This window comes from Suncus etruscus, chromosome 1 (assembly GCF_024139225.1).
Source record: "Suncus etruscus isolate mSunEtr1 chromosome 1, mSunEtr1.pri.cur, whole genome shotgun sequence".
In the NCBI taxonomy this organism is placed as follows: domain Eukaryota; kingdom Metazoa; phylum Chordata; class Mammalia; order Eulipotyphla; family Soricidae; genus Suncus; species Suncus etruscus.
Window position 1 is genome coordinate 156,150,997 of NC_064848.1, and position 22,756 is coordinate 156,173,752.

At 51.4% G+C, this 22,756-nt stretch overlaps 1 protein-coding gene across 1 annotated transcript; it reads right to left on the reverse strand.

Moving 5' to 3' along the window:
• Positions 1-367: 367 nt before the first annotated feature.
• SMTNL2 (smoothelin like 2) lies at positions 368-22,378 on the reverse strand. The gene is made up of 8 exons (XM_049782440.1): positions 21,992-22,378; positions 16,059-16,149; positions 15,382-15,633; positions 14,764-14,839; positions 13,234-13,404; positions 12,275-12,392; positions 11,823-11,974; positions 368-1,320 (listed from the first exon to the last, which is right to left on the reverse strand). The coding sequence occupies exons 1-8, from the start codon at positions 22,376-22,378 to the stop codon at positions 1,194-1,196; spliced, it is 1,374 nt and encodes a 457-aa protein (XP_049638397.1). The 3' UTR covers positions 368-1,193.
• Between the last annotated feature and the right edge of the window lie 378 nt (positions 22,379-22,756).

A 22,756-nucleotide genomic window follows, 5' to 3' on the forward strand; every position in this document is an offset into this window, starting at 1 on the left:
CAAAGAACAGACAAACACAATAAAACAGTCTCCCTCCACCAAAACAGCTGTGAAAATAAACCAGCTCTTCCCTCTTCCACATACACGACCACCCCAGAACCTGCCAGTATTTACCAGAGCCCCATTACTAGGCATCCAGGGAACAGAGTCATGCATGAGGGGACCTTCTGTTCCTGTCCCTTGAATGAGACATGGAGACAAGTGACTGGCAGGCAAATTCAAGGAAAGAAAATGTGATCGTCAATGTGTTGGGCAATGTACAGAAATAGAAGAGGGAGTAGGACGGGGGTTAAGCAGTATTTGGAAGCAGTGCAAAATCGGTTTCACGTGTCCCACCTTCCTTGTACAAAAATAACAAATACCAAGCAAAGTTTGACACACTTTTATGTACAAATGGTCAGCAATACAGATGAAATTCCTTTTTTTTTTTAATATAAATATCTACAGCAAATCCCCAGGGCAGGGGGAGTGAATAAAAACTAGCTCTCTGCATGAAAGGCCTGTCAACCCCAATAGTGTTAACTTCCCATGAGCCTATTCTTAGCCAAACACTTGTGGGGCCTCCCAGGAAAGACAGAAGCACTTTGGGACCAAGGCAAGAGCCTTCCCTCTCCCCAGAGAGCAGAGGTGACTTGAAGGTCATCCGTGGCCCAGGACCTGGGAGTGATTAAACTGTTTCTTCCCAAGATTTGGGGCTCCTTTGTAAGCTGCTGATTAAGCGGTCTCTGTTTCCTGGCAGTGGCCCAGAGGGAGGGAGGAAAGGAGCCTACAATAGTGTGAGGAAGAAAAAAACTCTGGGTATTTTGATAAAAAACACTTGGTAATCAATGTCTCCCTGTAAAGCCAATGTAACCAAATTCACCACAAAGAGCATTGTTATTTAGCATTCTGAAATCTACAGAAAAGCGTTTTTTGGTTTTTGTTGTTGTTTTTTAAAGAAGAGAATTTCTTAGCACCAATTTCTTCCTCTCTGGTAGTTTTCCCCTCTCAGAGCCCTTGTCTGTCCGTGATCAAGGCTGTCAGCGCTCAGCGTGGCGCTACTTTTCATTAGTAACCCTGCTAGGGTGAGAGCATCATATACCGCAAAACAAACAGCGCTCTCCCTTCAAAATGCAACTCTTTTGGGAGGTCTCCTGCGACCCCCACGGTCACCTCCTGAGGTTGCTGTTTGATGCTCGGTGGCCCAAGGGGCTTTACTCAAAGCGACGCAAGTGGTTGTACAGAGACTGAACGTAGGTGAAGACACACATGGGGTCAGGCTTGCGGCCCATCACCATCATGTCCTCCACTTCAATGAGGCGCTCGCAGTTGGCCAGATTCCTGCAACACAGAAGCGCCCCCAGCAACATCATCAGCACCGCCTAAAAAGAACTCTGTCAAGCCCAGCAGATTCTCTGGAGCCCCCGTGATCAACTGCAGTATTTCCTGTCACCCACATCCCAGAGCCACCAGTATGGCTGATGCTGGATCCTCGAATATGTGAGCTGGAGAGAGCCATGCCAAGCAGCCCACTCTGCCACCTGCCATGCCACAGTCCTCCCACCTTCCCACTATTTTCCTTCCTGCAGAACTCAAGGGTGGTCCCCAGGGGCCTTAAGGTTAGTCTTGGAACAGCCAGAAATGCACTCTCCACTCTGTGCCATTCTATTGTTTTCTTTCCAAATGGACCCTGCTTGTGGTTGCAATAACTGCTTTTATTTGAGGTCAGCACACCTACATGAGGCATATTTTGAATTTAAAACTTCACTGGATTATATCCATAGAGATAGCTCAAAATAAATGGTTGTTTGCATGCAGGAGGCCTGGGTCCAGCCTGGTCTCCAAGCACCACCAGGAGTAACCCCTGAGCACTGAATTGGAGGTAGACCCTGGAAACCACTGATTGTGGCTACACAAAATAATTTTTTCACTAAATTAAATTTCATTTGAAAATAAGTTTTATTGATCTAGAGAGATAGTACAGTATGTAAGGCAATTGTTTGCATGCAGCCAACCCAAGTTGGACCCCCAACACCTCATATGGTGGTTCCCTGAGCCTTGTCATGCATGAGCTGAGTGCAGAGTCAGGAGTAAGCCCTAAGCACCATCGTGTATGGCTCCAAAACAGAAATAGTAAGATTTTATTTTTCATGATAAAATTTTGATTTCATTTAAAATTCAAATGCACTAAAAATTCTATATCATAAGGTAAATAAGCATGAATTTTTAAAACTAACTTATTTATTTTTATGGTTTTGGGGCCACACCTGGTGACACTCATGGGTTACTCCTGGCTATGTACTCAGAAATCGCTCCTGGTTTGGGATGCCATATGGGATGCTGGGGATCAAATCAAGGTCCGTCCTGGATCAGACACATGCAAAGCAATACCCTACTGCTGCGCTATCGCTTCAGCCCCTAAAGTAACTTTTTTTTTTTTTTGGTTTTTGGGCCACACCCAGCAGTGCTCAGGGGTTACTCCTGGCTGTCTGCTCAGAAATAGCTCCTGGCAGGCACAGGGGACCATATGGGACACCGGGATTCGAACCAACCACCTTAGGTCCTGGGTCGGCTGCTTGCAAGGCAAACACCACTGTGCTATTTCTCTGGGCCCCTAAAGTAACTTTTTAATGAGTAACATTCACTCATAGTCCGCTAATAATATTCTCAAACTTTTTTTTTGCTAGAATAGCTTTACTGTTTGTTTGCTTGTTTGAAGGGTCATACCCAGTGGTATTTGGGGGTTACTCCTGGGCTCTGTCTGGCTTGGGGACCATACTGGGGAATGAACCCTCAAAATATTCCATTTTTATTTTTCTATTTCATGTCCAGTTGTGTTATGTTTTTGTTTGGTTTTGCTGTTTGTTGGGGGGCAGAACCAGAGATGCTCAGGGGTTTTTCCTGGATCTGCACTCGGGAATTCTCCTGGTGACCATCTGAGATGCTGGGGATTGAACCTGGGTCAGCCACCTGCAAGGAAGACACCCTAACTACTGTAATATTGCTCCAGTCCTTGTGTTGGTTTTTAATGCTGATCATAAACCAGTAAACTAATTTTATTGTTTACTAAAGGTCATAAATGAAGTTTAAAAATGCTGTCGCCAAGGCCCTATTCCTCAAGCTCAGAGAAACCTGTACTTTGCTGTAGAGAAAGCGGAGACTAAGGTCTTTCTATGGGCTGCAGAAGGCTGTTGTCCTTACTTCAGAAGAGAGGAGGCAACGTACCTAACTTCAGCTACACCACATCCTGCATCTCAGCACCAAACCTTTGTTTTATTTGGAGTTTTTTGTTTGTTTGTTTGTTTGGAGCCAAACTCTGCCTTCTCACCCCCTGCTCAGTGGCATCATTCCTGGACCATGTAGTGCTGGTGATCAAACTTAGGCATATAAAGCATATGCTCAGCCCATTGAACTATCTCTGGCCCACAACTTTTTGTTTTGTGAGCCTAGGATGGAACTTGGGGTCTCCCAAGTGCAAAGTGAGTGCTCTACTGCTGGGTCTTGATATAACAGCTGATAGCCTGGCAAAACTGGCACTGTGCCCCAGGGGTGGCTGCCTGTGAGCACTATAAAAGCAAAAACTATTACCATTCTTAATGTCCCTCCAATAGCTACATGTGTTCTCATGGCTTCTGGGATCTCTAGTCTTTTCCCACCGCTCATCTCCATGAAATGTAATCTTCATTTCAGGGGTTACATTCAAGCTCCAGATATAGGGCTGGAGAGATAGTATAGTGAGATAGTATAGTGAGCAGGACACTTGCCTAACACATGCCTGCACCAGGTTCGATTCCCAGCACTACACAGGAGTGATCCCTGACCACAGCCAGAAGTGGACCAAAAACAACAGACTCATCAGTATGACTTTTGGAAAGACACAAAGCTCCTTCAAACCTCAGTTTCCCCATCTTAAATAAAGACCATTAGTGGGATGAACAGTAATAAATGATCTAATCTAAGCCAGTCAAATGCAGTGTCTGGCAGACAGAAAGAGCACGGGAAACATTGGAGATGATTGTTGATTTTAATATTCTGCCTCCCTTGAAGCAAAGTAATAGATTGAGGGATGGTGGTATATGAAGACTAAATAACCAGGTTCAAATCATGACTGCCCCTTGCTGTTTGTACACCTATCTGTGTATCTTCTGGGGCTAGTCCCTAGGGTGTGGGAGCCCTCCTGTGTGCCTTGCACAGTCCCTTCTGCCAAAGACAAGGTACTTACCATATCTGAACAGGGCCCAGCTCTACAGCACTGATGGGTGGGCTGGAGTGGGCCATCTTTAAGGCAACTTCTAAGGGGACCTTATGGCCTTATTGGTAGTGGAGGAAGGGAGCATAAAAAAGGTGCTCAGGGACCTTCCCTCTGGGCTAAAGCAGACAAGCCTTGAGGGATGTGAGAACAGAATCTGTGCATGTGCCCAAGCTGTCCTTACTGACAGCAGTGTTGGGGTTGCCATTAAAAGAGGGTGGCACATATTCCCACATTTTTCTATAAAACTAAGAGGGAAGGAATAAAAAATGGCTGGGGTCATGGGCCAAGTGATCTCAGATGCATTGGCAGGGAAACAAATAAAACTAAATATCCAAACCAAAGTCAATAATAATAGAATCAAGGGACCTAAACTTTAATAATCTAAACTTAATGGGACCTGCTATACAGGCAGGCCAGGGGGCAAAAAGTGGTGGGTAGGGTGCATTCTAGGTGCATTGGTGAAGGAGGTTGACACTGGTGGTGGGAAGGGCTCTGACTCATTGTGTATCTGAAATCCAACTATAAAGGACTCTGTAGATCACAAATGTTTCAATAAAATAAAATTTTAAAAAGAAATTAAAATTAAAAAAAAAGAAGATAGCATTTGATGTGGGAATATCAGCCCAGACAAGGCTGTATGTAAGTCACCCTCTGAGTCTGGGAAGGTCCTGTCTCAGCTTATTGACCCCCAGGAAGCTCAGTCTCCTCCAAGGACAGTTCCAGTTCCTCTACAGAGAGCCCTTAGCAGGACCAAGTGTGCCTGATGTTTCTCTTACTCTTTTGTCTCTTTCTACCTACTGACCCACAAGGTTATTCTGATTTTTTCCCTCTCTACCCCCCAAAAAAGCCTCTTACAAACTGGAAGAAAACCTTCCTAGCTGTGTATTTCCCTGAGATCAAGCATGTCTGGCTCCTTTGCTGGTCCCCTCCTCCCCAAAGGGTGCCTGGGTCCACTCCTCTGGGTTTTTCCTTCTAGCACTCTACAGAAAGTACCCAGAAATGCTGGCACTTTTCAAGGGAGGCCCACACTGTGAGGGACAGTGTCAATTCTTTTCTTCTTTCAGTCTGGAGACATTTACCCTCTAGATTGTCATTCCCTGCCCTACACCAGGCCGAAAGTCTTCATAAATGTGTGACCTCACAGCCCTGGCCTAGGCCAGCTATTCAACCTCACTCACAGATCTGAGGGCACAGCTTCACTGGGCATGTAGGAAAACCTAGGCCTGATCTCCCAGATAGACCTGAGAAGGGATCTCAGTTGGGAGAGGGCCAGGCTTCAGAAACCCTTTCTCACTTGTGGTCTACCCACTTTTTCTACCTCCACTTCTTCAATGATTCAGAAAAGAAATAGTCTATTCTGCACCTGAACTTAAGATGGCAGAGCTGAACCTTAAAAAAAAAAATCAAGTCATCATAGTGGAACAAAGACTGGAATCAAGCAAGTTATTCTTGAGAGAAGTACATGAAAATATACAAAGCAGAAAGTGGAAGGAAGGAGTGGCACTCAGTGTGAAAGATCATGGCTCTGTCTACTCCCTAGTTGGGAAGAGTGGCTCAGGTGTCTCCCTTGCCACCTCCAGGGCACTGGGCCACATTCACCTGCACCCACCCCACCCCCACCCATGTAGGCTATGACAAGATTCCTAGATGTTGAAGACTTGGGTGGAACAAAACCTGGGCAACAATGAATGAGAAAAGGAATGGATGATCATCACTGAGTCACTCACTGATTTGGCTCAGGCTTCAGAAGAATGGGCATTACCCATTCACCCCTGAACTATGGATACCATCTATAGAAACAACCACAATTGTCTATAACATTACCAGGAAGAAAACCTCTACCAGGGAAGACAATGCCCTGGCATTGACTTAGTTCAAAGAGGTTCTCTTAACACCCAGACGACTTGGCAACAGCAACAACCTGCTTGCAGGGCAGGGCTCTCCACATCTAATGGTGAGGTGAAACTAGAGGACGCTCCATATCATCCTGACTTCGATGAAGGAAATGCACAGAAACCAGAATCTTTAACTACAGGAACCTGACACCAACAACAGCTAATGTGTGAAAAAAATTTCACCTAGACCACAGAGAATGACTCAGGGGTTGAACAATCTAGTATGCCTGGAGCCCAGAGTCAGTCTTATGCCAGAAAACTTCACGAGTAAGATCTCCTTGTATTTAGGCCAAGGCTTTTGTTTTTTCCATTTTCCCCATATTTTGCTGGACCTATGCAAACAACAATTGCCACTCTCACACCATTATTAGTGTATATTTTTAACTCTTATTCGAAGAAAAAACAAGAAGAAGAAGAAGAAGAAGAAGAAGAAGAAGAAGAAGAAGAAGAAGAAGAAGAAGAAGAAGAAGAAGAAGAAGAAGAAGAAGAAGAAGAAGAAGAAGAAGAAGAAGAAGAAGAAGAAGAAGAAGAAGAAGAAGAAGAAGAGAGCAGCTTACTAAACTTAAAAAAAAGTAACTGTAGTAAAATGTCTGTCTCAAATACAGGCAGGGGATGGTAAGGGGGGGGGGCATTGGTGGTGGGAATGTTGCACTGGTGAAGGAGGGTGTTCTGTTAATGACTGAAACACAACTACAATCGTGTCTGTAATCATGGTGCTTAAATAATTTATATAAAAAAAAGAAAAAAATTTAAGGGAGAATAAAACCTACAATAACCACCAAAATAAAACCCAACAACAATGAGGAAGTAAGTCTCAAAAATAAACTCTTTAAATCCATTTTTATAAAATGGATTTTTCTCAATAAATTATATATATATAAGTTATAAATTTTATAAATGGACTTTTATAAAACGACAGTTTATTTCAAAGAATTCAAATGAGATGGTCCAGTCAAGTCAAAAGGAGAATACTGAGGGTGGAGAGAAAATGTACAAATCATTTTAACCATCACTGTACTTGTGCACCAGAACTAGCATTTGCTTACAACTACTTGGGGGTGGGACATGGTTTGGGGCCACCCCCATGAATATTCAGGGCTATAGATGGCTTGGTGATGGTTCAGTGCTCCAGGTTGGTCCTAGAGGTGCTTGGGGAAAACCAGGACAGGCTACCCCTTGCAAAGATGTACTCCAGTCTCTAGAGGCATCTCCACAGCTCCTTAATCCCACCTTTATTTAATTTTGGTTTTGGGCAAACACCTGGAAGTGCACAAGGCTTACACCTGGCTCTGCACTCAGGAATTATTCGTGGCAGTGCTCAGGGGACCGTAAGGGATGTCAGTGGTCAAATCCAGGTCAGCCAGACTATCTCTCTACTACATAAGCCCACTTTTAAATAACTCGTTGGCCACAATTTGCTTGGGGTTAGAAAAGGTTTAGTGTTTTTTTTTTTCTTATTTTTGTCTATTATGATCTGCAACAACCACAGGGTTGGCCTGTAAGAGAGATGAAGGAGGTGTTTGAGGGGTTATTTTTATTTTTCTAAGCCTTCTCTAAATGTAGACCAGGATTCCAGGGCTCAGACTTCAGCCTCCTCTCTGGTTTTAGACACAGAGACACATGGGGACTACAAATAGCCTGGAAGCCCCTTCTGCTTTGGTAACCCGAGAACAGGACACATTCCCCCCAGGGCAGGCAGGAACCTCAGGAGGCTGCACGTCCAGCTCCAGCCTGCATTGCCCTATGCTGTGCCCGAAAGCAGAGAGGGTCAGGCCCCTGGCTGCCCACCAAAGCTCCTGCCAGAAAAGGGGGGGTCCTTCCCTCCTGCTTCCCAAGCTCCGAGCACCTGTCTCCTGAGGGGAGCTCAAGCATGCTGTCAACATCGTATCATTCACACAGATCAGGCTGTGGGAGCTTCTAGGATGGGAATGACTGTGGGGACAATGCTACCACTACGTTTATTCCCTAAGTTCCTGAGGCACTTATCTCAGAAAAGTTTGAAAGATGAAGATAAGTGCAATGGGCATGGCTCTTGCCTTGCATGCAGCCAAGCTGGGTTCAATGCCCAACATAACCATAAGGTCCTCTACCAGGAGTGATCCCTTAATGCCAGGGATCCTAAGCCCTGAGCACTGCCAGGTGTAATCCCATTTCTCCTCCCCCCTCCCCCCCCAAAAAAAAAAACTAGAATGGTCTGGAACCATACCTTTTGTTGTGAAATGGACCTGAAGTTTGGGATCCCAGTGTTCTCTTCACCCTCCCAAAATTTTGGCCTTCATTGGACCTCATTACCTCTAAGCCCACATGTCTGTCCCCAAACAGCCTTTCTGAACTCTGTATGCTGCCTGCTTGACTTCTGGGGGCCCACCTTCCAGCCCCCCACCAATAACTTCAAGATCACCTCTCCAGGACTCATGAAAGAAGGCACCTTCATAAACTCCTCACACGCTCTCCATGCAGGCCTGCTTACGTGAGCAAAAAAGTAGGTGCTTGTCTTAGAGGACCGAAAGGTGTGTCCTCTACCCAACCTAGTCAAATGCAGGCACCCCAGGGAGGCAGGCATGGCTAATAGACCAGGCTATTTGCTCTGGGGAGGAGGCAGACATGGCTAGTAGACCAGGCTATTTGCTCTGGGGCGGAGGCAGGCAAATGAGAGGTGCCTCTTCCATCCCACGTTGGGAATAAAAGAAACATCTGTTTGAAGTCTGAGTTCAAACTTCATGCTGGGAAAATGCCACAAATGACCCTGCCTGGTTGCCAAGAAAAGCAGTGCTCTCTGTGAGCTAGGGTGCTGGTCACCCCCTTCATGGTCCCAGACCTTGTTCTTTCTGCAACAGCCAAAACCCAGGTCCAGGTGTGATCCCGGGAAGATAGAGCTTGAAGCGCTAGCACCATGCAGCCCACTGGCCTTGAGGAAGAAGAGAACTTGAGGATCATCTGGGGTAGACTTTGGAATGCTCACGTCAGAGGCCTAGCCCTCCAGACTCTGACAATCTGGTTTTTGACAGTCTGTGTGTCCAGGCTCCAAGCAGCTGGGCCTCCTCGGTGGGGCGGCCCTCCCCAACACCATGCCGTTACACTTGGCTCTACTTCCCCAGTGTCTGGATCCAGTTGCATACCACACTCCATCCTGAGCTGTTTCTGCAATTAGGATGACAGCTAACCCTGAGCAGCCAAGAAAAAGGCTTTTAATCTATACAAGGGGTTCCTACAGTCCCAAGGGCCAAGAGGCCGAGCGTAATCCAAGACCACATGACAGGCAATGCCCGTATTCCAGAGACAGCCTCCCTCCCTTTGGCCCCCAAAACAAAACGGCTGTTCTAGATACAGCAGCTGCCGGGCTCCAGAGGAGACCTATAGGACACACTCAGCCAGATACGGTGGGCTGGATAGGACTTGTCACCAGGCCCAGGATGGAATGAGGACAGGAATACAGCCAGGTTCTGGGAGGATGACACCCCCAACTCAACCAGCATCTGGAACCACTATCTGGAGGGGAATACAAGGAACTCAGAAATTTAGCCACAGCCTGAGCAAGAGTAATGGGCAACATTGCTGGGCTCCAAAGCAAGTGGGCAGGAGAAAATGATCCGTGTTCCTATAGGAAACTCAGCACTGAGTTTCCCACTACCCTCCCCCACCCCAAATTCCATGATGCTCAACATCTGACAGCACCCTATATTCTCACCTGCACCACTATCTAACCTGAAGAGCAGAGAGGGTTCTATTCCAGGCCACCTGCTGCAGCAGGACTTGTGGGTAAGAGGAAAGCTAAGGCTGAGAATTTGTGCCCTAGCTCCTTCCCTGCCTCTTTCTGAACTGGAAAGCTCCTTGTCCAAGAGGGCAGCTCCCTCTAGCCCACCAGAGTTCCTGTACTCTAAGCCAAGCTGTCCAGAGCATTGCCTCTACCCAAATGTTTTCTCTTCTGCCCATGCTTTGGAAAAACTCCCTTTCTTCTTTTTTTGTTTTTGTTTTTGGGTCACACCCGGCAGCGCTCAGGAGTTTACTCCTGGCTCCACGCTCAGAAATCGCTCTTGGCAGGCTCGGGGGACCATATGGGATGCCGGGATTTGAACCACCGTCCTTCTGCATGCAAGGCAAATGCCCTACCTCCATGCTATCTCTCCGGCCCCAAAACTTCTTTTTTTTTTTTTTTTTTGGTTTTTGGTTTTTGGGCCACAGCCAGCGTGCTCAGGGGTTACTCCTGGCTATCTGCTCAGAAATAGCTCCTGGCAGGCATGGGGGACCATATGGGACACGGGGATTCGAACCAACCACCTTCGGTCCTGGATTGGCTGCTTGCAAGGTAAATGCCGCTGTGCTATTTCTCCGGCCTCAAAACTCCCTTTCTTAAACTCTCCTCCACTTGTCTTAATGTGCCACCTTTTTCCCACCAAAACCCTGACCCAGGACGATTCCCCCATCTACTGAAGCTCTAGAGTTGTCCTAGGTCAAAATCCAAAGTGGCTTCTTAAGTACCTCACATTATCTCAGAACAGCCTCCACTACTCCATCCTTTTGCTAGAAGCAGACACCACCATCTCAAACACAGGGTGCACTGGTTATGAGAATTTACTTCTTAGAGTCAGAGGTCATTTAAAAGATTTTAAAACTTTATCTATTTTGGGGGGCAACACCTGACAGTGCTCAGGGTTTAGTCCTGGCTCTATGCTCAGAAATCACTCCTGGAAGGCTGAGAGGACCATATGGGATCTGAGGATCAAACCTGGGTCTTTCCCTGGTAGATCGTGTGCAAGGCAAACATCCTACCACTATGCTATCACTCCGGCCCCATTTTAAATTTTTTTAAATATTATTATATTTTACTTTTGTTTATTTTGGGTTTTGTGTTTTTGGGCCACACTCTGTGGTGCTTAGGGGTTACTCCTGGCTCTGTACTCAGAAAACTCTCCTGACAGGCTCAAGGGACCACATGGGATGCTGAGAATTCTACCTGGGTTGACTTCATGCAAGGCAAATGCCCTACCTGCTGTGCTACTACTCTGGCCCTTATTTTTTTTTATTATTGAGTTGTGGGGCCACATCTGGCTAGGCTCAGGTCTTACTCTTGTCTTTGTGTTCATGGATCATTCCCGGTAGGGCACAGGGGACCATATATTATGCTAGGGATTAAAACTGGGTCAGCCAGCCATGTGCAAGGCAAATGCCTGCAAAGGTCTTTTTCGTTTTGTGGTCACAAAATGCAGTGCTCAGGGTTTAATTCTGGCTCTGTGCTCAAGAGTCATTCCTGGTGGTGTTTAAAGGACTGTATGTGGTATTGGGAATCAAACCCAGGTCATCCTCTTGCTAGCCTTATCCACTGTACTATCTCTCCAGTCCCCTAGAAGCATAGTTCTTAATGTCCCAGGCAGAGCTTAGTTAATTTTCTGCTGCTCAGCAGCTGTGGCTCACTCCACCTCTGCTATCTTTTCACCAGCCCACAGTCTCCCAGTGTTCTGGAGACCTGGGCATTCTGCTCCCATGCCCTATCTGTAGCTAAACATGCCACACACCCATGAAAAATGTCGAAGACATAGGCAAACTTCCCTCTTCGGGTGTTGATTTTCCCCCATCCATATCAGGGAAAGACAAAGTGGTGGCCTCAGGGACCCTAAGCTCCATAACAGTTGCCTGATTCCTCCCACCTCTATGCCCCTGCCAGTGCTGACCATAGCAGCTGGAGCTGCCCTACTCACTCGGCCATGGTGAAGGCCAGCTCGAAGTTCTTCTGTCGCTGTGTGGGGCTCAGAGCATTGTAGTCGAAAGCGTGTGGGAAGAAGGAGTGCACCAGGGCACAGAAGGCCATCCCATCGCTCCAGCTGGAGGAGAAGTTCTGCAGATCCACGTGCTGTTTGAGGCAAGGCTCCATGTGAGGCCAAGGGGACCTTCCAGCAGGGCTCCCCACCCATTCAATCCCACAAGCAGATTCCCCCAACCCCTCCTTGATGCCCTGCTCCTGCCCTTCTCCCAGTAGTGGAGGTTTGAGAAGAGTCATGAGCACAGGACCACTGGGAAGCCACAGATGGGCAGCAAGAAACCTCCACCCAGTATCCCGCTTCTGCTTCTCATCTTGACCAAGGGACTCAGGGATGGAGCAGTGCTCAGCTGCTTTCCTGTCAAGAGTTCCCCAGGGCCAACCAAAACACACCTGGTAGCCAATGGTCTTGCTGCGGCACCACTCAAGCAGGATCTGTTTGATGCTACTGGCACTGGCCACACCAAAGCTCTGTGAGCGCTTCAGTTTAGCCCGGGTCTCACCTCGGCCCCTGTACAGGGAGCAGACCTACTGTGGGGGCTGGCACAACACTTCAAGCCATGCCCCTCAGTAGCAGGGAGTCCCAGCCAATCTCACATCACCCTAAGGCCACCCCTATTTACTGTATTCAGTCAGAGAGCTGTTTCGTGAGCTCCAAATCTCCCTGCCCCACCAACCCACCTCCCCAGAGAATCTGGCAGAACAGGCCCAAATATTCTCCACACCAGGCATCCACTGGGAAACAGGGGGCTGAGAGACCTTAGCCTGCTGCTGGGAGCACCTCAACCTCAGCCTCCTCCAAGCCCTGAGGCTCTTTGCTAGTGAAGAGGGAGGATTTTCTCCCTAACCCTAACCCCTTAACTGCTAAACCATTTGTTTGAGTCAATGGGAACTCTTCTGGGGTTATCCTCACGCTGCGGGGGTTGGTGGGGGGGGGGGGGAATGTGACAAGAGCCTGTGCCACAACTCCATGCACTGACACAGGTTGCTATGAAAAGGCCTGGCCCCTTTCTAAGGGGATGAACATGGTCATGGGCCAGGAGACACTCAGGGCCCCTGGGCCACCCATTTCCTTTAGAAAAATCCCACTCTGTGGCCGGTCACGGGTCTCCCCAGACTGGCCCTGAAACATAGAACTCAGGTATGAGTGAGGGCAGACCTAGGGACTCCAGAGAATTGGCGGGGAAGGGGGGGGGGGAGAAACGACAGACAGTGGAAAGGGTTTGAATCAGCTTCCCCCGCTCTCCCTGAGGGTGGGCTGGTGTCTTGCCTGAGGAGTCTAATCTTGGGGAAGACCACACCCCAGGGGAAACTCCCATGACAGAGGGTCTTGTTCTGCCATCCATCCGTACTTGCCAGCTGTGTCCTGCTCCCACTTCTCGAACAGGGCTTTCCGAGCCTGCGCCCCAGAGGTTCGGGGCAGTGTCTGAGACCTCACCAGCTCCCGGCGGCGCTCCCCCTGGCGGTGGGCCTGCGCGGTGATCGTGGATGGGGGAGACTGGGGTGGTGTCACCAGAGGTGGGCTGAGAGAGAAGCACCAAGTCAGGAACACAGAGCCCTCCCCAAGTGCACCCAAGGGGTGGGGACAGTGGCAGTTAGAAAGAAAGCCACCTGCTCGGGTCCCCAACCGGTCGGGCAGGTTTTCTGAACTGAGCTGCTCTCCCAAGCAAACCTGCACCTGGCCCCACACTGGAGAAGCACAAGTCCCCCCTTCTGAATACAATCACCCATTGGTAGGCATCAGTGAGTGACAGGAAACTGAGAAGCTTCCCCCCTGGGCAGGGCTTGTGCCCAGAACTAGTCCACCAGGACCAGGTCCCTTCTCAGCCACCACTGTGAAGAGTCCTTCAGACTCTTCCTCATACTGAAAATGCTAGAACTCTCCTGGTGCTATGAAAAGCAAAAAGGAAAAGAATAAAAGGCCTGGAGGAAGAGTGTGGGGCTTTCAAGGGCCTGCCTTGCAAGCATGCAGTCAGTAGTTCAAATCCCTAGTATCCAACATGAACAGAGTACAATCCTGGAAGATCTGCTCTGTCATCTCTAGCAACTGTGCAGTCTGAGGTGAGTGGGTGCCACAAAAATAGTGGAGAAATATAAACCCCAAGCCCCCCATAGCATAAAAGGAGGATCGCAGCCAGGATGTGTAGTGTTGGCAAGCACGTATGTGAGCAGCATTGACTCCTGGAGAACACCACAACCAAGCACTTCTCAATGGTGTGAGAAAGGGACAGAATACAACAGCTTCATACAGCCCCCAGGGGGCGCCACAGCTGAGAAAGCCTGGAGTGTACTAGGGAGGAGGATGGAGGGGGTCAACACAACATCACCATTAGGAAGTGGGGAGAGAGTGGGGAAGAAAGGAATAAAATTAAATACTTTTTAAGGTATTTTAAGTAAAATTTAAAAGCCAAGTTCCCCCAAACCCCCTTCCCAACCTCACCCTCACTTCCAATCACAGTACAGCAGAGCTGGTGTAGGAACAGCACAGGGAAGGCCAAGCAGACCTGCCCCAATTTTGTTGTCTCTCCCTGGGGTAAGGAGTACCCTAAGCCAGGATTGCTGAACAGGTAAGTGGAAGACAGATCCTTCTCCACCCTCCTCCTCCCAACAGGACAAGATTCCCTCCCAACAAAATCTGATGACAGATTTGCTTGGAAGGATTCATAGCAGAACCAGCTGTATTTCTCCAGAATTCTCCATTGTCCACTGGGCAACCTCCTGTGCACTGCCCAGGCCCCACCTATGGTCCTACTGTATTCATCCTAAATGTTCTGGAGGCCAAGGCCCTCCCTGGGGGTACATAGGTCCTGAGGCCAGCACAAGGAGGTCTCTGCAAGTGGCAAGGGCAGGTAGAGAGGAAAAAGTACAAAGCCATGACTCACCTGTCAGGGCCCCCACCTGCCCTCGCTGTCCCATAGCCTGAGCTCACTGAAGACCGTGGGAGAGAGGCATTCTTCTCTGTGGGAGCAAGGAAAGGAGCAGAATAAGAGGGCCAGCCACGGAAACCCAGCTCCCTTCCTCTGCACACAAGCAGGAATCCTGGCCTAATCCCACTGACCTTGGCCAACAATTGAGGAGAAAGGATAAAGTGTGGCACAAGGGCATAAAAGAGGCCTTTAAATGTGCCCTATACCCACCTGTTTTGAGAGCCAGAGGCCCAGGGTCTCCTAGGCTGTGTGTGTCTAGCAAACGTCTTGCTCCCAAATTCTAATATGTGAAATCCCAGGACACACCACAGAAGCTTGACCACAGGCCTGCGGGCTGGCTGGTGAGTCTGTGCCAAAAGGCACAGAGTAACAGGCAATGTCCTGCCCATGGCTTTACCATGGATGCAGAGTGTGACCATGTCCACAAGCCCCACTACCTGGGCCCTGGGGACTGGGGCAAAGACAGACCCAGTGCTGGGCTCTGAGCTTTCTGCTAGTCTTACCAACTGCTGCCCTGTCCCACTCAAGGTAAGTCTGCCCTGATCTCCCAGCCCCCAACATTTCAGATCCTACCGCTAGGACTAGGAGTCCAGGGTGTGCTAGTCTCACTGGGGCTCAGGCTGAGGGCGCCCAGGATGGCTGGAGAGGTGGGTGATAATGCTGTGCCTGAGGTTTCCCCAGAGAACCTCTCAGAGACTCGTGTGATGGCCGTGACAGGCTGGTGAGGCAGCCGCAAGGAGAGGCTGATAGGACGAGGCTTGGGAGTATCTGGTGCTGGGAACGCTTGGGTGGCATCAAGGGTTTCATCAAAGGTTTCATGAGAACCTGGAAGTAGGAAGAAGGGCTAAAGTTAACTAGACATCCCCCAGGAGAATACTAAGCTTCTGAACCTTCCCCAACTCCAGTAAGGCTGCTCTGGCTTCCTCCTACTAGGAAATCTTATCTCACATAAAGTTAATGTCTGCTCAGACTCCCTCAAGTAAACCCAATAAACACTCATTGGATCATCAGCCCAACCTCTTCCATGTTCTACTTGGACAGTAGTTCTTGAGCCCAGTTTGCCATTCTTCAGACCCTCAAAGAATCCCCCACTTCCTTTTGGGCACAAACATTTGGCATCACACTGAAGGTGCCTGCTCACCGGCTGGTCTCTCTACCACCCACTGGGTGGAGGCCCAAACCCCACTTCCTGCTCCTAAAGGTTGCTCTGACCAGTGCAGTCTGAGCCAGCCTCTACCCATGCTCCCTACCTGGCCCTGGCTGGTGCCCGTTCTCAACGATGCTCGAGCTGGAATTCCTTCTAATCTCCAACTCGCTGGTGTCATCCTGATGATCCACACTCTGGAGAGACACATGCACACATGTACACACACACATCACATATATCGGCAGTCAGGACCAATGACCTGCCCAGGTGCCCCAAATCCTCCTGGTTCCAGCAAGGTGAACAACCCTCACATTTGAGAGGCAACAGCTCTGGGTGGTAGTGCAATGGATGATGCTGGGGGAAGACCCAACCCCAACTGACTGACGCCCCAAAGATAAGGTGTGAAGGTTAGATTGAGAGTCCACTTGGAGTATGAGTCAGAGACGATTGCTCTGCTTCCCCAGCTGAATACAAAGCCCCAGACCAGGAGCATAGTCTGTCCCTAGAGATGGCAGAGCCCTAAACCAGGGTAGCAGAGCCTCTGGGCAGATGGGAGATAGGTGATGGCTGCCAGGCCTTCTATAGTACACATAGGGACCAGACCTGTCCAAGGGCTGAAGATGACTCCTCTTGAAAGCACAGACAGGGAGGTGGGAAGGGGGCCAAAAGCGTAAGGCATGAGCTAGCCTGTTTCCGGAGGAGGGCAGACATGAGCCAGCAAAGCCCTCCATGTGCTGTTCCCCTTGTTACCAACCCACTCCAGGAGGGTGTGGGACTCACCTGGGGGCGCTGTCCAAGGTTCCATACCAGATTGTAAGCCTTGACCCTGTGGACCCAACTACTGTCCTCCTATGAAGTTGTCAGTGTGGGGGTGGGAGAGAACGAGGACCAACTGCTAGCTGATAGTGCCAAATTGGCCTCAGAGGCTGGGGTGCCTGAGCAGATGAGGAAGGGCAGGGCATTTCCAGCAGGGACTGGCACAAGGGTACAAACAAAGCAGTGTCACCCCCACAGTACCATAACACAGGAGCCCCATGGCTGCAGGCTGAAAAGCACCACATGTGGCCCCACAGGCCTGTAGAATCTGTTCCCAACCCTTGGACAAGGAGCTGAAGGCTGTGGCAGGAATATTCTCAGAAGCCAGCAAGAATGGGACATGGAAGGGGAAAACCTGCATGATGGAGCAGAGCACAGTGGTGATGGAGAAAGAAGGCTTTGTCAGGAAGGACAGAAGGAGGAGGGTTGGCCTTGGGCATGCAGGGGCTGTGACAAGGAGTCTGTGAAGGGGAATGAGAAGGGAAAGCCAGAGGGCAAGAAGGAGCCAGAAGACAGTTGAGAAAGATTGGAGGAGTGTGAGAAGGCAGGGGAGAATGTTGGGAGGGAATATGGGTGGGGTGTGGGGGAAACAGAGGGAGTATGAGAGAAGGCAGGGGGGATGATAGGAGTGGGGGAGGCAGAGTAGGATTGAGGGGAGGCGGGTGTTGGGTGAAATAGACATGGGGGTAGGGAGAATCAGTGGGGTGTGTGAGGGAAGGGGAAGGCAGTAACTAGTGTGTGTTGGGAAAATAAGGGGGAGTGTTGTGAGAAAGGGTCTGGGGGAATGAGTGGGAAAGGCAGTGGGGAATGTGTGGGAAGACAAGACAATGTGTCAGCTCAGAGGTGGCCTCAGGTTGAGGAAAAGACTCAGATGTCCTCTGAAGCAACAACCATCCACCCCGCTTAGCAAAAAAATCATGGTGACTACAGATAGAGCATCAATAGGCAAGGCCAGCCAGAGCAGGAAGGGTGAGGGAAGGGGTCAACCGATGGAAGGACAGTATTACAGGCTGAAAGAAAGGAGAGAAGACCCTTGGCGGGATGGGGGTGCTGGAGCCTGCCAGAGAACCTGGCCTTGGAGAGGCCTCTCAGCACCAGGAAGGACAAGGGAGGGCAGGCCCACTGGCAGAAACAATGGAGGGGGTACCCCAAGGGTTGCTCCCAAGGCCAACTTGAAACTAGTCTGGCAGGGAGAGAGAAATAGCCAGGCATCCCTGAATCAGCAGCCCCCACCTGCCACCAGAGCACTCAACAATGGGGTCTCTGCATCCCCCCACCATGGTCCAACAGGTTCCACAGGTCCAGACAGGGGCCTGGAGGGACAACTAATGGTGAAATCATGTTCCCAAGAATGTGGTTCTCTATGCACATTTCAGGCCCCTTAACACCCCCAAGGTGCTCCAGGGGACCAGATGCCCCTACCTGTAGGATGTAGGTCTGGGAACAGCCTGACTCCTGCCAAGGGCACAGTGAGCAGGGGAGAGGAACAGAAGTCATGTGTTGTGTAGGGTAGAACCTGCCCCCTTGTACCCCGATGCCTCAATTGGAGTCACACATGACCAGTGGGGTCCTAGCCCATGCAAAAGGATGGGAGATTAGTTAACTTGCCCAAGATAGCACAGCATAATGGAATTAAGACTTCAGTCTCCAGACATCATGCCTTTAAAAGCAGGGAGTGAGTGGTACAGAAATTGGCTTCTCCACAGCCCCCCAAGTACAGCCCCCAAGTACACCTTCAGGGTCTCTAGCCCAGTCTCCACTAAGTCCCCCTGTATGTTTGGGATGACTTGTTTCAGCCCCCTGGGAAAGAAAGGAGGGTGTACTGGATAGTGAGGGAGTCACTGAGAGCCCTGTGGCTGGGCCTGTTGGCTCCAGCACCCCAGGAGCCCTGTCTGGGCTTTGTTTTAATAAGGGAGCTCCTAGGACTGGGAACGCTCAGGGAGACAAGGCCAGGATGAGATAAGCCTGCTTTCAGGAACCGTCTCCTGAGGGAAGTTTCTGAGCAATTCGATGAAGCAGGAATATTCCAGGGTGTTGCTTACCCCCCAAAGATGCTCCATAACCCACAGGCAGTCACCCCTGCCCCCCATCCTGAAAAGGACATGCCGCCTGGCACCATGGCTTAAAGGACTCAAAATGCTCCTTAGAGCTTGACTCTTATCGTGCACTGTGTCTGGGAGAGGGAGGCAGATAAAGCAGGTCTGGTTTCTCTCAGGGCCGGCCTGGACCCGTGGCAGACCTGGCAGCCGCCCTGGAGGGATTCCACGGCTTCGGCCATGGGGACCCAGTGGCTCTAGCTCAACTGAGAACACTTCCAGGGAATAATTGAGCCCAACTTGCAGGGCCAGCCTAGCCTCTTGGCTGCTGCCCTTTTCCACGGACCCCAATTCATAGACCCGCTAGGACTCATGTCAGCTTTGACACCCTCAGTCACTAAGCCCAGATGTACCACTCCCCAGGATTTAGGTCAGTGGTTTATAGTCACCTGTCCACAGACTAGCACTGGTTCACAAGTATAAAAAGGTTGAACACCACTGTTTTAGCCACAGAGAAACTGTGGAGCTGGAAGCAGAAGACCCCAAAACCTCACCATCAATGCCTGCCAAGCAGGTCCTATCTGCTCTAGTGAATATGGCGTCCTTTAGGAAGTCCTGCCTGATTATTCCCATCCCAACATCCCATCCTCTCCCTCTTCTCGGTGCCTCCTTGGCTGATTACTACCTAGTTTGGGCACTTGGAAACACTGGGCTCAAGACACATTAAGGGGCCAGAGTGACAGCACAACAGTAGGACATTTGCCTTGCACACGGCCAATCCAGGACAGACCTCGGTTCAATCCCAAGCATCCCATAAGGTCCCCTGAGCCTACCAGGAGCGATTTCTGAGTTTAAAGCCAGGAGTAACCCCTGTGCACTGCCGAGTATGGGGATCCCCACAGCACACACACAGGAGCAGGAGAGGCAGCACTCAGCAGCACCTGAGCAGGCTCACCTAAAACCAGCTTCGCTTTCCAGGACCAAACCTCACAGGGACAGGTCCCAATGGCCCCACACAGCCCGCTCAAGCCAGAAGCTAGCTGAGATCCCATGATGGGGTTCTGAGAGGTAGGCTGCAAGAGAAGTATTGACAGTGGGAGGCTGGGGTTCAGGCCCAGAGAGTTGCAGAGCCTCTGAATACGTTCCACCCCAGACCCTGACCACTCTCCAGCAGCAGCTCAGAGACTTGCTCCTCCTCTTGCTTTACTGCACGACTGGCAAAAGTCCACAACCTGCTCCCCAATTGTGCCTCAATTCCCAAACCCACGCAACTACAATATCCCAAACCTCTCCTTCCAAAAGCGACCCCCTCCCCTTCTTAATCTCTCAGAGTGGGCTGTCCAGGCGCCTTCTGCTTGGCCTTCTTCTGAACAATCACTCTGAAGATCTTGCCTGCTCCAACCTGCCTTCTCCCTAAACTCAGAGCACCTGATAAAAAGCTCCATCCCCCTGGGACATCTTCACCAGGACGTCCCAAAGACACACATTGTCAGCATAACCCAGCTGGCAGGCAACAGCCTAGTTGCTGCAGCTTCCCACTCACACATGGGGGCCCCGTTCACATCCATACATGTCCACACCAGGGGACAATGCTGCCCAACCACACACAGGGGCTCCACCTCAGTGCCCCCTCTCTCCTCCAGCCATCACATTAAGTCACCCAGTTTCCAGCCACCTTCCAACATGCCATCATCTTCTAGGAAGCTTGCTGGGAAAAAGGAGCCCCCTGTCCCCCCAATACCATCCTCAACCCCACAATCAACAGGACTTTCATTTGGGATAGTCCATCCCAGATGAAAATTTGTTTCCCAAAAAGTAATTGCAGAGTCTCTTGGGTCACACTAGAGAGTGAGTGTGAGTGTGAGAGTGTGTGTGTGTGTGTCTGTGTGTGTGTGTGTGTGTGTGCGAGCGTGCTCAGACTTTCCATATTCATATACAGATGACTCAGATTATTTTTCTTAAAACTTGGGACAGCTGCTTCCAGGAACAGAGAAGTAGCAAATGTGTGTTCAAATCAGAAGCAACTGATGACACAGTTGATTTGGCATGTGTGAGCTCTTGGGGGTGATTGTACACCACAGACATGGTAGCATGTCATGCTTGGAGGGCAGAACTGGGTGCACCGTGACTTCCATGGACTCATGCAGGGGTGGGGCTGGAAGTCTAGCAGCACCTCCTTTAAGGACCCAGGGAACAAAGACCTCTTCCCCAGCCTGGCCTAGCCATCCAGGGGCCCTCACAGCTTTCTCCTCCCACTCCCCTGGCCTTTGAGTCCCTGAGCTTTTCTTTCTGTAGCTGCTCCATCCACCCCATCCCCACAGGAGCCAGGGGAGCTGAGCACCAGCCCAGGCTCCAGGACAAAGCCTGCCCAGTGGGAAAGGGCTGCGGGGCTGGGAGCAGAGCATACGCGCTGACTGGCCCTTCTCTGTCCATGGACACCTCCCACTTTAGCAAAGCCCTCCCAGCAGGGCCGAGAGCTGACCCTAAGCACCCCCTCTTCCTGGGCCCCTGGGAGTTGACTTCAAGTTGACTTGAATAGAGGGGTGCAGGTGCAGCGATAACCCCGGAAGCACATGCCAGAGCAGGGTGGAATATCCCACCGTGAGGCCCAGCTCCCCCCCACCCACCGCCTCCCTGCACTGTGAGCCATGGCCATTCAGAGTTCCAAGATCCTAGAATCTGCTCTAGGCTGACTTCCCCAGTCTTCCCCTTCCCCTTGGGGGATTTTATTCCTGTGAGTTCTCCAGGGGTCTGCAGGCTGCATCCCCAGAAGTCTGGGACCCTCTCTACGTCCTGCTGTGCTCAGTTGCTGGAGTTCTGAGAGTTAACAAATAACTAGGAGTCATCAGGCTCACAGAAGGGGCAATTGGTGGAGGGGGCAGTTAGGGGGTGTGGATCATTCCAACACTCCAGCAAGATCCCCGGAACAGAACGCAAGGCCGACGGGACGGGGAGACAGCAGGGCCACGGTGCAGAGAAGGGACGGGGGAAGGCAGGTGCAGAGGGTCGGCTGTCCCCACGCTTGTCGGGCCTTGTCCAGAGCGATCGCAGGCCCCCAAGTCCCGGGTCCGCTGGTTGGGGAGAAAGCCTGGAGGGGTGCAGGCAGTCCGGACAGAGAGGAGGCGGCGGGCTCCCCCACTCCCAGGCGCGCTCCCCCGCGCCCCGCGCCGCACTCGAGGCTCACCTGGCCGCGGCCCGACAGCGAGAAGGTGGCGTGGCTGGCGAAGCGCGCGGTGCCCAGGCGGGGCGCGTGGTCGGGGGCGCGGGGCGCAGGCGGGGGGCTGGGCGTTTGCGGGGAGCCGGCCGCGGGGGACAGCCCGGCCGCCAGGCCCAGCGCCTCCACCTGGCGCGAGAGGCGGTCGAGCTGCGTCTGCAGCCGCTGGTTGTCGCGCTGCAGCTCGGCCACGGTGCGCGCCAGCGGGCCCGCGAGGCGCAGCGCCTCGGCCACGCGCCGCTCCACGCCGCGCTGCAGCCCCTGCATGTCCTCCTGCAAGGCGCGCACCGCGCCCGCCAGCGCCGCTTCGTAGCGGCCCAGCGAGCTCGCCTCCTCGGCGTCGGGGCCGGGCTCCATGGCGAGGCGAGGCGGGCGAGGACGGGACGGACGGGCGGGCGAGCAGAGCAGCGAAGTAGCGGAGCAGCGGAGCTCCCGGCGCCAGGTCCGGACTGGCCGCCCCGGGCACGGCTCGCCGGAGGGCGGGCGAGGGGCGGGATCTGCCCCGGGAGAGCTGGGGACTGACTGGAGGCGGCGTGGAGGCGGGTCCGTGGGGCGGGTCCTGGTGGGAACTCGGGGCGCCCCGGCCCTCTGGAGACCCTGGGCGGCCGGCCCCCAGGACGCCCGGAGGAGGACTTGTCCCGCCTCGCCTTCCCTCTGCGGAGCCGCAGCCCCAGTGTCCAGCCCCCACTCCAGATCCCCCCAATAGGAACCCACGGCCTGGGGAGGGGTTGCAAG

Bases quoted from the DNA above. Each gene is read 5' to 3' on its own strand.
- SMTNL2 (XM_049782440.1), bottom strand. From the start codon at position 22,378: ATGGAGCCCGGCCCCGACGCCGAGGAGGCGAGCTCGCTGGGCCGCTAC. The intron at 13,405-14,763 runs GTGAGTCATGGC...CTTCTCTCTCAG, and splicing joins GCAGGTGGGGGCCCTGACAG to CCCACCTCTGGTGACACCAC. The intron at 12,393-13,233 runs GTACGGATGGAT...CTCCCTGTACAG, and splicing joins GAGCAGGACACAGCTGGCAA to GGGCCGAGGTGAGACCCGGG.